The sequence below is a fragment of the Heliangelus exortis genome, chromosome 21, assembly GCF_036169615.1.
Source record: "Heliangelus exortis chromosome 21, bHelExo1.hap1, whole genome shotgun sequence".
In the NCBI taxonomy this organism is placed as follows: Eukaryota; Metazoa; Chordata; class Aves; order Apodiformes; family Trochilidae; genus Heliangelus; species Heliangelus exortis.
This window is the reverse complement of record NC_092442.1, coordinates 5,529,441-5,544,509: the sequence shown is the minus strand read 5'-3', so window position 1 is coordinate 5,544,509 and position 15,069 is coordinate 5,529,441. Positions and strand designations below refer to the sequence as shown.

The window sequence follows — 15,069 nt, the reverse complement described above, 5'->3', positions numbered from 1 at the left end:
TGTGATTTCCATCACATCACTAATTGTAACCTGAGCTGTTTTACTGGAAGAAATATGCTCTTTCTAGCAGTGGGAGCAGTAAGGAAAGAATCAAAGAACTGGAAGCAAAAAGGTCCAGATTTCTACTGATAAGATAATTCTGCCCTTTATTCAGGCCAACTGCATTTCTGAAGCACAAGACAGAAAGTAGAAGAGTTAGGGCCATCTCTAGCAAATCACTTCCAGTAAAAAGTAACTGCAAGAACAGCACACAAGACAAGAGTTCACAATTAAGGACCAGATTTGCAAGTCCCTGCACAAAGTGTAGCTCCTACTTCTTCCAGAGTCCAAACTCAATTTCCACTTGATCCCTACGTGCACACAAACAAGCACTGCAGACCTGACTGCTGAAAATCTGGCCCTAAACAGTTTTACTAAACAAACTGAATTAACAGACTATGCCCACACAGACAAGCACAAGACACAGTGAAGTTAGTCAACACCTATACTTTCAGCTGATGGGGCTTTTTTTTCTTTTTTTTTTTCTTTTTTTTTTTTCTGCGTGCATTACACCCAGAAATTGGACCAAGTAATCATGGATTATACTTGTCTCCATTTGCTGCTTGTTCTGAGATACTATCACTGCAACTAAAGGTTTCAGGCAGCATGTGTTCACCTCTTCCTTGGATGAGAAGATGCCTTAGTGTAGATCACAGGAATGCATCAAAATAAAACCTACACAACACAGTAAGCAGTGATACTGCCTCAAGGCTTGTTAGAGAACAAAGTAAAGCCTTGAGGGAGCACTTTAACATCATTCACTCTCCTCATACCAAAGTTCAAGGCATTTGAGAGACAGAACTAAACATCAAGACAAGCTTTAACTATACTCTGGTCAATACAAAACGCATTTAATGAATTGTTGTCTAAAACTGTTAGACAAGAGGGACAAGTAATTTAGTGTTACATGCAACAGATGATGCTCATACCACAGAACTCTATACATCAATGCAGTTCCCACCTACATCCTTGATACAAACCAGAAAATTACTTCAGTAGTAATTTAAATACTATTTTGTGAATTGAATCTAAAAAAAATAATCTATTTTCTCTACCAAACACTCCATGTTTCACAGTCAAGTTTATCCTCAGCAACTTAGTGTTTATAATCCACTTAGCCACGTAACATAAGAGTCTGACATTCATGTTTAAGAAAAAAAAAATCCTAAAATTAGTTAAACTAATTCTTTAAATAAATGGGTACGCAGTTGGAATTCTTCATATTTAGAAGCTGCCAAGGGCAAAAAACAGCACAGCACCAATTGCAGAAAGTAGCTGAACTGACACGTTGGTGTCACAGAGTCTGAAACACAAGTATTGTAACTTCACCAAATCACATTATCAACTTTCTATTGCACTGATTTAACTGAAACAATATTGCTACCACTTCTCAGTCTAAGAACTAAAATAGAACTCTTAATACTCTTCTATCCCCAGCAAGTTTGCTTGGAATTTTGTTTGTTTGTTTGTTCATTTTCAAAGCAAGGACACTTCTGCCTGCCAAGTTTAACACAAAATATTTGGTTTAGGATTTTAAGACAGAAGGCACTTTTAACACTCAGCCTTAGAACACTGAGTGCAGAAACACCATTTACAATTTTGTTCCTTTGTTTAAATCCGCAGTTTAATTTTTGTTTTTTCAAATTAGTTATTAGAAAGAGCAATGATAGCACTATATCACATTTCACTTCCAGGAGCACATTTACTTACTTATCCCACTAAACAGGTTGCCCTTCCAAGGGATCTTATGTGTGTCAGGCCCAAAGTTCATTTCCCAATATAGCACAAACCAAAGATCCTGACAAAGATCAATTAAGTAACTGCTTTTTCAGTGCACTGCTTGCTTATCCCACTCAGTCAGTGGTTTCTACTGCAAACTGCAGTTCAACTGCAGCATTCATATAACATCAGACATCAGTAACACTGGCTGAGCACAACTGAAAAATGAAACAGCTCTGTGTGGAAATTAAGTCCTTTCAAAGAGTGCTCTTGAATACATCAACCCCCAATCTGCATTCAATATCCCAGTGGCAGCTTTCTAGTGACCACATTAAGCTTTTTTCATTCTGTACAGAAATTAACGGAGTTGTGGTTGAATGAACATTACTTCAGGTTTCAGATTTAATTCCATTTTCGTTACTGGAGACAAAAAAGAAGAAAAAATGAAACAAAACCCAGCCATCATCCTTGTGAAAGCACTGGCAGTGAGTGCAGCATCACGGTGTTCTCTAGAGAGGTTGCTTCTTCCATCAGGTCAGTCAACTATGAGCTGAGAGCTCCTAGGCTAAACAAAACTGATTGTACAGTGAGTTCTCCAGGGATGAAATCAGTACTTCTAGTTTTATTTACAGGATAAGTCCTAGTCAAATCTAAGTCCATCAGCTAAAAATAAAAAGTAATACACATACTGTAAACATGGCAACATTAAATATGGTAATGCTAGTCTAGAATATTTAATGTCATGACCACATCTTGTTACACCTGAATTTATATACAGGGTATTTTATAGCAAGTGTTACCCATTTCACAAGTGGAGGGGGAAGAGAGTCTAGGCTTTGCTGTGGCTAAAACTCCTTCAAAGTAAAGTTAAAGCTTGTCTTTGATTGTATTAGACCTTTCTTTCATAACCACATTTTAAATTGAAGATTAGCACAAAAAAAAAAAATAATTATCTAGGGCCCCTTCAAATTTATAATTAAAAATTCAGTTATGATACTCAGGGAAAGTGTCTGATATGGAGAATAAAAAATTACTGCAAAATAAACTTAATGGAAGTTGGGTCTTCAGACTGTCAGTCAAAAGTTCAAACAGGTGCTACTCCTGTTTGGGTTGGAGTTGCCGTTTCCAGGCCTCGTTCAAATAAACAAGTCGTTTGTAGTTGATGATAAAGAGAATGAAGTTCAGCAAATATGTGATGACGCAGACAATGCAAAATTCCTTCAGCACGAAGTACAGAATGTATGCCAAGTACAATGACCCTACTACAGACACTATGGAGGATGTCATGAGGATTAGAGCTGCTACTGCACTTGCTGTCATACCTGCAACGAGAGAGAGAAAGTTACTCCTGCTGCTCCCCTTCCCCCCTTCCACACACAGCAAAAAAGCCTAAGCACTCTGATTCAAACTGAAGGCTACTCAGCAAGTTTGTATTACATAAAAGTCTGTTAAAAATACCATGAGTTCAAGATGGCTGACAAATCTCAATTTGGAGGGAAGCTTCTAGGTTCTGTAGGACAGTCCTTTGATAAGAAGTATGTGTAGTATTTACCATCTTCTGTATTCCTGAGTTATGGGAAAGTTACAGGTTTGTCAAGTTATATCTGGCAATATGAATGGGTTTAGAGCAGAAATAGGCATACATTACATTTCATGCACCACTTTTGCCTGCTGTCTCTATTGCTCCAGCAAAACTTGTAAATTCCATTTTTATTTCCTCTCATTTCTATAGTGCAAGCCAATGCTAAATATATTTAAATGAAAATATCAGTGCAGTAACTGTCTTGATGGTTATATTACTAATAGCATAGCAGGAGAAAATGCAATTGCTTGTCATCAGTTGGGTTTTTAAGCCCTTTGGACCAGATTAGACCGGGGCTGCAAAAAAAAAAAAAAAAAAAAAATCACATGCATTTATCTGCTGTCTTGCAGATTGTGCAATGTGTAACACACTCCTCTTTCATCACCACAGACCTGTTACATACTTGAGGCTCTAAAGTGAATTAGTACTTACCAAGTAGCATTTGTAGTATATAGAACACGAGTCCAAAAACACTGTTTGACTGATTTATTGCACTGTCCTTTCCAAAGATGGAACCCAACAGACCGAATCCTCGACCCCATCTGTAAAACAGTGACACTATTTAACTTGTATTTGGGCACCAATTGCTTTACAATCAGTATTTTCAATTAATCACTGTTGGGAAAAAAAGATACAAGATACATACATGCTGACATGACCACTGCAGTCCTAGGTGAAGTTTAGAGTTACCTTGGAAAGCCAAGCATCTTGCACCCAGGTGGTATCAGGTACAACTTTATTCCACCTGCTGCTGATGAAACTTATTTGACACACCAGGATTTACCAAGCTGACACAAGTGCAACTTCACCCAAGCCCATGTCTGCTTCCTAGACTCATGGCTCAAAGTTTTTATCAAACAAACACTTCCTTCCTCCAGTAAAAACTTCAGCAGTTTTCTCCAGCACAGAAAGGTGGATACAGGTTCACTTTAGGGCTGAGGGAAAATGGCACAACTCTCTAAGTAGTTGTTACCAGCTCTGCCAGCACTCACCTCCCTGGCACCAGAGCAACTTAGTAACTGCCTGTGAGTAATTATTATACTTGTGCTCTTCTCCCCAAGAAATTGTGCAGAGAATCACAGAAAATGCTGAGCTGGAAGGGACTCATCAGCATGATTGAGTCCAACTCCTGTTCCTCTGTGGAGCACCCCAAGAATGACACCTGAGAGCATCATCCTAACACTTCTTGAATTCAGCAATTCCTGGAAAGCCTATTTACTACATAAACAGCAGAAAAAAACAAACATACTTTCAACTGGTTTGTTCTGCAATCTTGCAAGTGACTGAAGTGAAACTTCAGTGCAAATATAAAGCTTCAAGGCAGCACAGGAAAGACCAACACTGGTGTAGAATATTGTTTGTGGGGAAAGCAGCATCCAGGATGGCATGGATCAGAAAAGCTGCAGCACTTCATTGCTAAGGAAGCCACACTTCCTAGGGAGGGTTTTAGAAAAAAGACCAAATAGCATGCAACAACATAAGCTGATACTGTAAAGAAATACTTCCAAAGAATCTCAGCTATGAAAAGACTTTCCTCCCACACTGTATGTTATCTGGATTTTAAGTGAGAAATGTTTATTTTTCAGTCTTACTTTGATAAAGTGCTCAGGGTAACAATTGCCTCATGTTATCCAGCTTTCAAATGCAGTATTAAAGAGCCAGACAAATAAATCTAAGGTATCATCATTTTGCATTCAATAGTCTGGTTTTATTTTTCTGTGCTACTACACTTAGAAATGCTGCAGCTTACTATCCAAAGGTGCAATTTATTGGTTTAGTGTCCAAGTAAAAAAAAATTTTAATGGTGATACTAAACCATACTTGGACAAATTTAAACTTTCCTTACCAAGAGCCTAAACAGAGTAACTCAAAGTGTGCTGATACCTGTGGTTCAGCATCAGCCTGACTCAAAGCAACAGCAGGAAATCTCACCCTCCCCCTGCCCTAGCTGTAAACTCTCACTTCTGGGATCCTGTTGTATTTGAGAGTGAACCCAAGCTTAAAAAGTTAAAACCTACCATTATTTTGCAAGGGAATAAAATGTTGCTACTGGAAAGATAAAGAGTTCAAACCTTTCCTGAAAGCCAGTGTGCCCTAGCTGCAAGGTCAGAGCACGCTGAAAGCTTTTGACATGAAACAGTTCATTAAGAATCTTGTTGGCCTTGTAGCAGTTTTAAGGACAAGTATTAAATTTCAGCCATGGAGTGCAGCACATCTTATTCCACACACTTCAAGATAGCTCAGGCGACTGCGGTCTCATTTTTTCCAGCCTCACAAGGTTTAAAGTGTGAAGAAGTTTTCTACATCAAAATGAAATTCAAAGCACTGGGACTTTGTATATTTCTATCTAAATTCTCTACTGAAGAAGCTCAATCATGTAGTTCTACCAAAGAGGTCTCCAAATTCACTAAAATGCACAAAGAACCAAGTATATTTCTGAGTGACTGGAGGAAGGAAGATGACTGAGTAGGGTAACTTCCTTCTCACACCAAAATCATGCAAATCCCACCCGAGTTGTGATAGGGCAAGAAGAAAGATTGTAGTCCTAGCATTAGAATAAACATCAGGAAATAAAACAACAGTAAAAAGGCCTATAAACTGCTCAGACTTCCATCACTGAACTTGCCTTTCTTAAAGAATGTAATTTACACAAACTACTGTTACAGAACAATTTCTTGGATACAGAATTCTAAGTTAAATCAACTGCACTAATTAAAGGATTGCTTGCACAGCAAGATAAAGGCATAATCCCAACACCAACAACTTTTTCCTGGTACTGACTTGTGGCTCCCCAGCCCTTAAGCAGCCAAGTGTTCTGTTGTGAAAACCATGCTGAAGTCACTCTGCATGATTCAGAGCAGCATGACAAACACAGGTGGCAAACCTACTTCTGCCACACCCAAGTTTCACTCCTATTAAAGGATAAAAAAGAGAAAATCTGAGCTAACTTCAAGATGATGTTAAAATAAATCCTTAGGACATCTTGCTGTGTGGTTTATGTAACATAAATCCCCTCTCTCTTCAAGGTGACAGCCTGTGTCATTTGCAGGTACAACTGTGAATATTCTTGAAAAAAATGCATTAAAGAAATCCAAGACAAATTGTTTGGAGCTGTTCATACAGTTTCCTAACATCTACAGTTGAATACTACTGTGACTTCAGGTCCTATATGCATTTCCTTTTCTCAAAAACAGGCCTTGAAAATTAATATCCACCCTCTGTAAACAGAGTCCCTTTTGGTTTGTGATACCTACCAGTGCTCAGAAGCGCTGCATTTTTAGCACTTTAAAACAGTATTTGCACACTCCTGGCACTTGTTAAAAGGAAGACAATAAGTCTGTGGAGGTCAGTTTGATCCACAAGTGACCTATCTCCATCCCATCTGATGCTGTTGAATCATTACCTCTTCTGCACCATTATGAACAACCTCTATGTTCCAGAGCAACATACTGTGGGAGTCAACTTTAAACATTTTATTGTAATTTAGCAGAGACAATATCACTGGCAGGAAGATAACCAAGAGAACCCAATGCAGTACAGGAGTATCTTGGAGATTTTAAAGCACAAGTAAACAGCCTCCGTGTTTAACAAGTTAAAAGCTGTAAGAGTTACCAATACTACCTCAAAAAGCAACAGAATTCCAAGTCTGCCAAACACAGCAAGTAAAACAAACAGACAAAATGTATATATTTATCCAGGAGTCTGATTATCATCTTATCTACTCTCTTTAAGAAAAACAAAAGTAGTTTCTCTTTCTAGCCAAGCATCCCAGTTCTGACAGCTACCTGTAGGAGATGATTTTAAAGGCTTTTACAAAGAAATAATTCCTCAAGATGCTCTCCTTAACCTCAATTATCATTAAGAATCAGCTTCCAAAAACTGAGCAGGGCTTTTGCCTGCATCACCAACCTCAGCAGCTTACCATGAAGCCTTCCAAAATGTACCTAGATGCTTTCTAAACACCAACTTTTGACTCCTACAACATTCCCCATGATGAATTCCAGAATCACATCACCACCTCTTCCCTCAGAACTCCTTAGTTCTCATGTCAGGAAAAGAAACAACTACCATATATTCATTTCAACATCAAAGTAACCACAGCAGATCAGGTCAAGTCCAGAGAGCTTGAGGACCACATCCTGAACCTGACATAGGTCCCAGTTCACATTCTGGTTTCCTAAATGCCTGTTTGAAAATGCCATCAAATCCTTCAGGAGATTATTAAAAGCCATGGATGACTCAAAATCTAAAAACATTCTGCATTTGTGCAGCAACAGGTTTGCCAACACATTTCTCCCTCAGCTTTTAGGTTTGCTGTAATGAAAAGGGCAAACAATTATAATAATAATAAAGATTTTATCTTCAGAGAACTGTAAGCAAAGAACTCAAGTTCTACTCTTGACAAGTGACAGACATCTCCTTACTTGCCACCTGACTTCTGCAAGAAGTCATGGTGCAGAATTAAAGTTCTCAGGAGGGGACTAAAGCTGGCCCATGCAGTTAAAAGCTCATAGGAAGCTCAAAGGATCTGGAAATCCTCAGCAATGTTAAGAAACTTTTGAGTGCAGCTTCTTTACAGCTTCACTGAAGAATTTTGGATTAAACCTCATTCATGGCTGTAAGGTCATGTAGACTACTCTAGCAGTTTTATTAAGTAAAGGCCTTCAATTAAAAGGCACAAGAAAGGAGATTAAAAAGTCTCATTTGTAGATTGCCAAGCATGCTCAAAATCTTTTATTCACTTGATTTTGTGTTTAAATCTATTAGCAGTATTTACCACAAACAAATGAGATTTTATTCTACATACCCTCCAGGGTCTGCCTCTAAAACAGTCCAGAAAAGCCTCAGTGTCTAGATCAACAAAACCTCATGCACAGTGGTTAATGATTTTATAGCAGTCTTTACAGAAGCACTGGGTATTCAAGCTACAAGCCAACAGGACTGTACTACTCCTACATAATCTCTTCCATTAAGCTATCACAAAGTCCAAATTTGAACTACAGGCACTTTGTGAAATTTACTTAGCATCGGGCAAAATAATCCTTACTACAAATTCCTGTCAAGATAGAAATTATCTTTTTTATGAAAAGCAAGAATTACATGTGTTCAGATCACTGTAAGGTTAAAACCAACCCAAACTAACCCACATCTAGCTCAGGTATTGCTGTATTTTATAAAAGATGTGCCCTGGTCACTGCATATTCTACCAGTCTGAAGTATGAAGTGATCATCTTTTCATTAAAAGGATGAGACAAAAATTACTTAAACTATCTTAAACTATCAGCTTCTGCTGATAATTTTTGTCTGGGAACAACTCGCTTCAGAACTAACAAAGCTGTAACTGTTCCTGAGACCCCTTCCTTCCCCAGGACATGGAATAATCAAATCCCTCCCAGCTCCCACCCCCATCATCAATCACATCCCTTATCATTCAGCTCTCAGCCCTATTTGCACACGTGCTGCCTGGCAGAGCAAGGGGGACAGAACCTCCCAGCTGAGCTAAAGGTTTTTCTTCCTCTTCTGCAGAGATATTACTTTGAGTCTGTTCCTAGAAAACTTTAGTAACTTGCAGCCTCTGTTAAATTTTGCCACTAAAAAGAAGTGAAAAAATTCGAAAATAAGTTAATAATACACAAGATACAAAGGAAAAAATCTCAGAATCCAGGCTAAAAAAGCAGGATAACACAACCTTTTGTTTTTGGCTCAGTCTCCTTAGCTGTGAAGTTTGTCTCACACTCCCCTAGCTCCAGCTACACCAATTCACCTTCATCTTGACCCTGCAGCACTCCAACCACATCAGCAAAGCCCTTGACACACCAGGTGGATTCTGTCTACACTGATTCTTCCCTCCCCAGTCACCAAACCAGATTTTCAGACTTTCAGATACCAAAACCAACGAGTCCTCACTACACAGTAACTCAAAAAGCAGCACTACACCTGCTGTTTAAGGATTTGCAGACCTCAAAAATGAACAACAACCAAATTCAAGTAACAGGATGGATTTTTATCTCTGTCTCAGCAGCCCACAATTCCATGTAAACTATTCCAGTAGCCTAAGACCCACAAATGTGGTTCCTGTTAAACAACCACCAGCTGCTCCACATACTGCTCTTCAGCAGCTTAATCAAGTCTCTTTCATTTTCTGTACAGAAAGGAAGATGCCTACCAAAACCAGTAAATTGGCTCAGGTTACAGAAATTACTGACTGCTGAAGACTTACAAAACCAGTAAAATTTTGACAAGAGGCACATGAGCATCATTTGCCTGTGCTGGCTCACAAGAAGGGAATATGCAAGCTTCCTCTGTGATGCTACCTGCACAAAGCCACCTTCACCCACTCTCAATCAGCAGCTCTCAGTCTCCAATATATCTGAACACTTGCAGGTACAGCAATAAAAAGATGCAGGGACATGAGAAACATCATTAATAGCAAGATAACTGCTATATAATGTTCTTAACCTCAAATCAAGCAAACTTGAAAGACATCAAGTTTACAGAGCTGCCCCACAATAGAACTGAGTGGGAACCTGCAATTTAACATCAGGGGAGGCAGGAGGGCAGAGTTTTCTTCCATGTCCCATTTCCTTAGATAATGGGGCTGTCCTTGTCAACTTGATCTCTGTTACAGTCTGCACTCTCTAAAGATGCAGCAGAACAATAGTTCTGGCAAGATGTGCCCCACTGAAACCCAGCACTGGCCCAAGTTTTAACTCCAATGTCTCGTAGCTTCACACACACCCACTCTGCAGAGGAACGAGTTCTACACCAGCATAACTCTACTCACACAACACAGCATTTAAGAACTCTGTCACAAGGCTGAGCAATTCAAACAACATTTACAGAGGGCAAAATTCACTGCTTAAAATAATTTACAAAGCTGAGCAGAACAATGCAATATTACAGTTGTCACACGTGGCAAATCCAGAAAAACAACTGCACGTCTGCACAGACCTGAACCACACCATAAACAAATTTTACAGATGTACATTTTCAAGAATTACCTGATTATTGCTTTGATGCATCCACTAGAAGACATAAGGCAGGCATGTTTTTCAGAATAGGCCCTTCAGAGTGGTTCAAAGACAATCCAAAACCTTGCACATTAGCATGAAGTTCAGAACAGGGAATCCTTAAATACTTCATCTATCAAGTTCTCCCCAGAAACCCCACCAATTTTTTAAAACCAAGTTGACTCTAGAACTTCTTCAGTAAGTCAGATAAAAATGTTAACCTAGATCAATATTGACTATTTCCAAACCTCTTCACTTGCACAGCTGGCCAAAAGCTACAAATATTGCCAAAAGACAGGAACATGTGCCCTTTGCCCACTCATGCCAACTCTCTTAAGCCTGTACTGAAGTTGTTACAGCACTAGCACATGCCAGGCTACCAAACTTCCTTCAGGAAGAGCCATCCAGTAATCTGCCCTGCAGGAACCTGAAATTAATCAAGACAGAAAGCAGAAATCTATGAGAAGATCCAAAAGTCTCCCAGGACATGCAAAAGAACAAAGCAAAAAGCTCAGGGTGTCTGCATTGCTACTTAAATGTCAGATTTTATTTCAAGCCATCCCACTGTCCCTATTACTTGAAATCTGTTAGTTTGATTCTATCAGAACAGCAAAACCAAAGATTTTCAGGAGCTGCTATTAGGCTGTTTCATTGCCACTGAAGGCACATCTCCAGCTTAATTTTTCTCAACATAAGAGAGCAATTCACTTAAAATATCCAGAGCAATTGCCAGGAATAAGTAAGGGAAGGTATTAGGAAAAAACCTAATGTTTTAATTTGGAAAGTTACAGCAGTTACTATACAGTCCTTTGTTGTTTTTCCTCTCCAAACTATTCCATGAACCTTCCCCATGATAAAAGGTTGAAATATGCTAACAATCAGTATTTTGAGTAAGGGATCCCAGGAAGAAGCTCTCCAACATACTCTTCTGGATGAGTCAGTCTCAGATGCAAGGTTTCCATGCCCCTCCCTCTGCTGATAATCTTTACAACATTTTTGTTCTCACTGTCGTGCCAATACCAGATTTGGCTTAAAAGCAAGACTTGGAAATACTAATAGCTTCTTAGTGGAAAAAAATCCTCCCCAAAGGCCAGAACTTAGTTCCAAAGTGACTCAGCTCAGGAAGGAATACACTAATTTATGCTAATTATTCTATACAGTTAAAATTAATCCCAGCACCATCATGTGCTTTTTAAAGTTCAGCCCACTGTTGGAGTCAACACTTGAAATGTGGAGATTGTTACATTCCAAGTCCCATTAGTAAATCTTAGCTTAAATTAAGTGTCACACAACAGAATGAACACTCTAGAAACCAAAAAAAAGCCATGAAGTACAAGTTGGTGTCCAGTTTTACTCTGTAGAGTTAACTCATATAAGGAGTAATCAAATAAGGTGTGATCACCAGTGTTAAAACTTAATTAGAAAAGGAACAGCTGAAAGTTAAATCTGCATTTCATGTGGAAATGTTGTAACACTGCATTTGAACCTCTTGCTCTCCCAGTGAAATCTAACTTGAGCCAAAAGTTCCTTTGAGAAATCAAGTTTCAGAGCCACTGGTGACATGTGGGAGTAAGAAGGAATATTCAGCTGGAGAGAGGGAGAGAGAGGAGCTGTAGCATGGAAAGGAAGAAATTTCTTTGAAGGTTATTCTTACTTCCAAGTTAAATAGCTTGCCTCCTGCCTTACTTTTAAAGCAATTCTCCTTTTTTGTCTGTGTCCTGTACAATACTGAAAGCAAAATCTTCTCCAAATATGGTTGGACTGAGCAGAACCTGCATGCTCCTTTCCCACAAACTCCCTTTACCACCTGCTTCAGTTATCATGAGCTCTCCTGACATCTCCAACACTGCAGCCTTTGGGCACAACTCTTCTAGCAACTGCTAAGGAGTTTTAGTTGATTTTATCCCTAACTGTTCAGACTATTACATAGAATTCCCACAGTCAACTATTTACAGGTCTTACCATGGCATAGTCAGCATTTCAGCTGCAACATTACTAATTAACACTGTAATTACTAAGTGTTATTCCATAATTACAAATACTTAAAGACATAATAGGGATTGTTTCACTTTTTCATAGCTTTTAGGAAATATTAAAACTATTATTTACTATGTATTTAGTAAGAATTAAAACTACTCCTTCAAGCTTGTCTCAATAGCAACATTTACCATAATTAAAAAAAAAGCTAATGAAGGACCAATGCTATTCAAGGAGAGAGCACTGTGGAGGCTGCTCAGGTGGTTAAATCCCTATGAATCTCTTTTTACATCTATAGCTGTGATAAAGTTTAGATTACTGACAATACTCACATGGTTTAATCTTGTTAATTAAACACATAATTTTGATAAGTTTTAAGTTATCTGGCAAGCTTAGTGAAGTCATCTTCCTGCTTAGATTGGGACTCCTCATTGAGGGACATTTCTCAACCAGACCTGAACAAGCACCTTTTCAAAATACAGATTATCTGATGACAGACAGAAAAGCAGAGTTAAAGCTCTCATTCAATCACCAGAGGCTCCTTTCAGACACCCCTAGGTACACATCTCTTTGTAACACAACACAGTCCCACTTCTGTGGTGACAGAAGAGGGTTTAAGACAAGTTCCCTGCACGTTTTGCCTAAACAGTTTTAACAGTTTCCACCTTGACAGAGTGTGGATATATTCTCTCCCCTTGCCTTATGATAATGCAGCAAGCAAGCTTTATAAAAACTGTAACAGCTTTCATGCAGGTTACACTGAGAATAAAATAAAATCTCAAGTACTCATTCAGCTAGAGCACTGACACAATGATAAGAATTTTTTTAATATGGAAATATTTGGCATAAACATTTGCTGATGAACCAAACCCCTCCCCTTCCCAGCTCCTTACTGGCAGTACCTTTGTTTGGGTCTTTCTATGCCTCCATATACACACACACGTTTGTTGTTAGTAACCTCATTATTAAGTTGAGGTACTTCCTGGAGCATGTTAATACTTACAGCACTTGTAACTAGACAGCAGGATAAGTCTTCATTATGGTAAATCAATCAAGTAGTTATGTAAAAACATGTCAGGCTAACAGCATAATAAAATTCATACACCTGCTCTAACAAAAATAAGAACCACTGGCCTTTACAAAAGAGAAAGGCTTATTACTGACAGGTAATCTCCCTCAAATTAAGAGCCTCCTCCGTATCATGAGGACAACCTCCTGTGCTATCAGGTAACATTATAACAAAAACCTATTCAGGTCCCTCAGTTAAAGCCACCCAAAGCCAATCACCCACAACTGCAGATGTTTATGTTGGCCTCAACCACCAGTCACACCTACAGCGTTTTACTGTAGCCTGCACTTGCCACTACACTGCCTGTCAATCTAGCTAATTGCCATTGATTACAACACAGCAATCGCAGGTGCCTCACCCTCTAGCCCGAACTGATCCTCCAAAATGCCGTTCCCCCTCCAACCCTCAAACCGGAGGGGAGACCCGACACCCCCCTCCTCGGCCTGCCCACCCTGGGGTCCCAAGCAGAGGCGCAGCTGCCCAGCCCCCTCAGAGCCTCACACAAACCTCCCCCGGGCCGAGCCCCGGCCCGCAGCCCCAGGCTCCGGCCGCCCTCCCTCTCCAGCCCTCCCGCCGCCGCCCCCCTCTCCGAACCGGGCCGGAACCCCCGCAACCCCTACCTGAGCTCCCACAGCACCAGAGGCAGCTCTCCGAGGCCCGGCCCCGCTGCTCCTCACACCCCCAACCCCCTTTTTTCCCCGCGGCGGCCCCGAGACGGGTCCCCTCCCCGCCTCACCTGGAGGCGATGGCGGCGGAGCAGCGGACCCGCTCGCTGAAGTCGCAGAGGGCCTGGTAGTGGAGGTCGCGGCCTTTCTCCCGCTCCAGGTGGAAGGCGTAGAGGGAGAGCAGGATGCCGGCCGCGCAGACGGCGGAGCGGGCCACCCGCTCCCAGCGCGGTACCGACACTCGCAGCAGGACGGGCGCCGCCATCTTACCCCCTGCCGCCGCCTCACACCGCGTCGCGCGCCCGGCGCCGGCCGCCCGCGCACGCGCGCCCTCACCCCATTGGCTGCAGGGGCGGGCGCGCCCCTCCCGCCCCGCCCCAACGACCGCGCCGCACGTGGCGCTCCGCGACGACGTCACTACGGGCCGGGCAGGAGAGGCGGGGGCGCGGAGCGGCCGGGTGGTTCTAGCGCCACCTGGCGGGCGGGATGGCTCCTCGCCTGCTTCCCGCGGGAAATAATAAAGAAATAAAAATAAATTAAAAAAAAAGGTTTTCTCTTTTTTTTTTTTTTTTTTTTTTTCCCTCAGATGTGGGACGCGGGGTGGTTGGATCAGGGCTTTTCCGAGGAGTGCTACGAAACCCGGCAGGACTGACGTGACCCTAAGGTAACACCGGCCTCTGAGATTGGTTCTTCAGTCAGTGCTCCAGGGATTTTTCCATCGTTTTGGACAGAATGAGCCACAGCAACCCAGCCTGCAGCCACACGAAGCTCGGCTGGTGCCTCCTGTGCCGAGTGGCCTCGCTGAGCACCTGTTATATTTCCAAAGTTTACCCTGAGCCTTTCCAGGAGAGGACAAATAATCAAAAAATCCCATTAAAAGTGCTTTAAAAGTGCTCCACCCAGTGCAGAGCAGATCCCCCGAGCCCTGCTTAGCCTTATCTTTGGAAGAATACACTTTACACTCGAGCAACAGGATTTCATCATCTGTTTCCCAGATCTAGGGTCACA

General features: G+C 41.1%; 1 protein-coding gene across 1 annotated transcript; it reads right to left on the bottom strand.

Annotated features, from left to right (window-relative positions):
• Positions 1 to 869: 869 nt before the first annotated feature.
• VKORC1L1 (vitamin K epoxide reductase complex subunit 1 like 1) lies at positions 870 to 14,393 on the bottom strand. Its single transcript, XM_071764809.1, has 3 exons — positions 14,133 to 14,393; positions 3,773 to 3,882; positions 870 to 3,080 (listed from the first exon to the last, which is right to left on the bottom strand). Exons 1-3 carry the CDS (start codon positions 14,324 to 14,326, stop codon positions 2,854 to 2,856), a joined length of 531 nt encoding a protein of 176 aa, XP_071620910.1. The 5' UTR covers positions 14,327 to 14,393; the 3' UTR covers positions 870 to 2,853.
• Between the last annotated feature and the right edge of the window lie 676 nt (positions 14,394 to 15,069).

Bases quoted from the DNA above. Each gene is read 5' to 3' on its own strand.
- VKORC1L1 (XM_071764809.1), bottom strand. From the start codon at position 14,326: ATGGCGGCGCCCGTCCTGCTGCGAGTGTCGGTACCGCGCTGGGAGCGG. The intron at 3,883-14,132 runs GTGAGGCGGGGA...ACTGTTTTACAG, and splicing joins TCCGCCGCCATCGCCTCCAG to ATGGGGTCGAGGATTCGGTC. The intron at 3,081-3,772 runs GTAAGTACTAAT...CTCTCGTTGCAG, and splicing joins TATACTACAAATGCTACTTG to GTATGACAGCAAGTGCAGTA.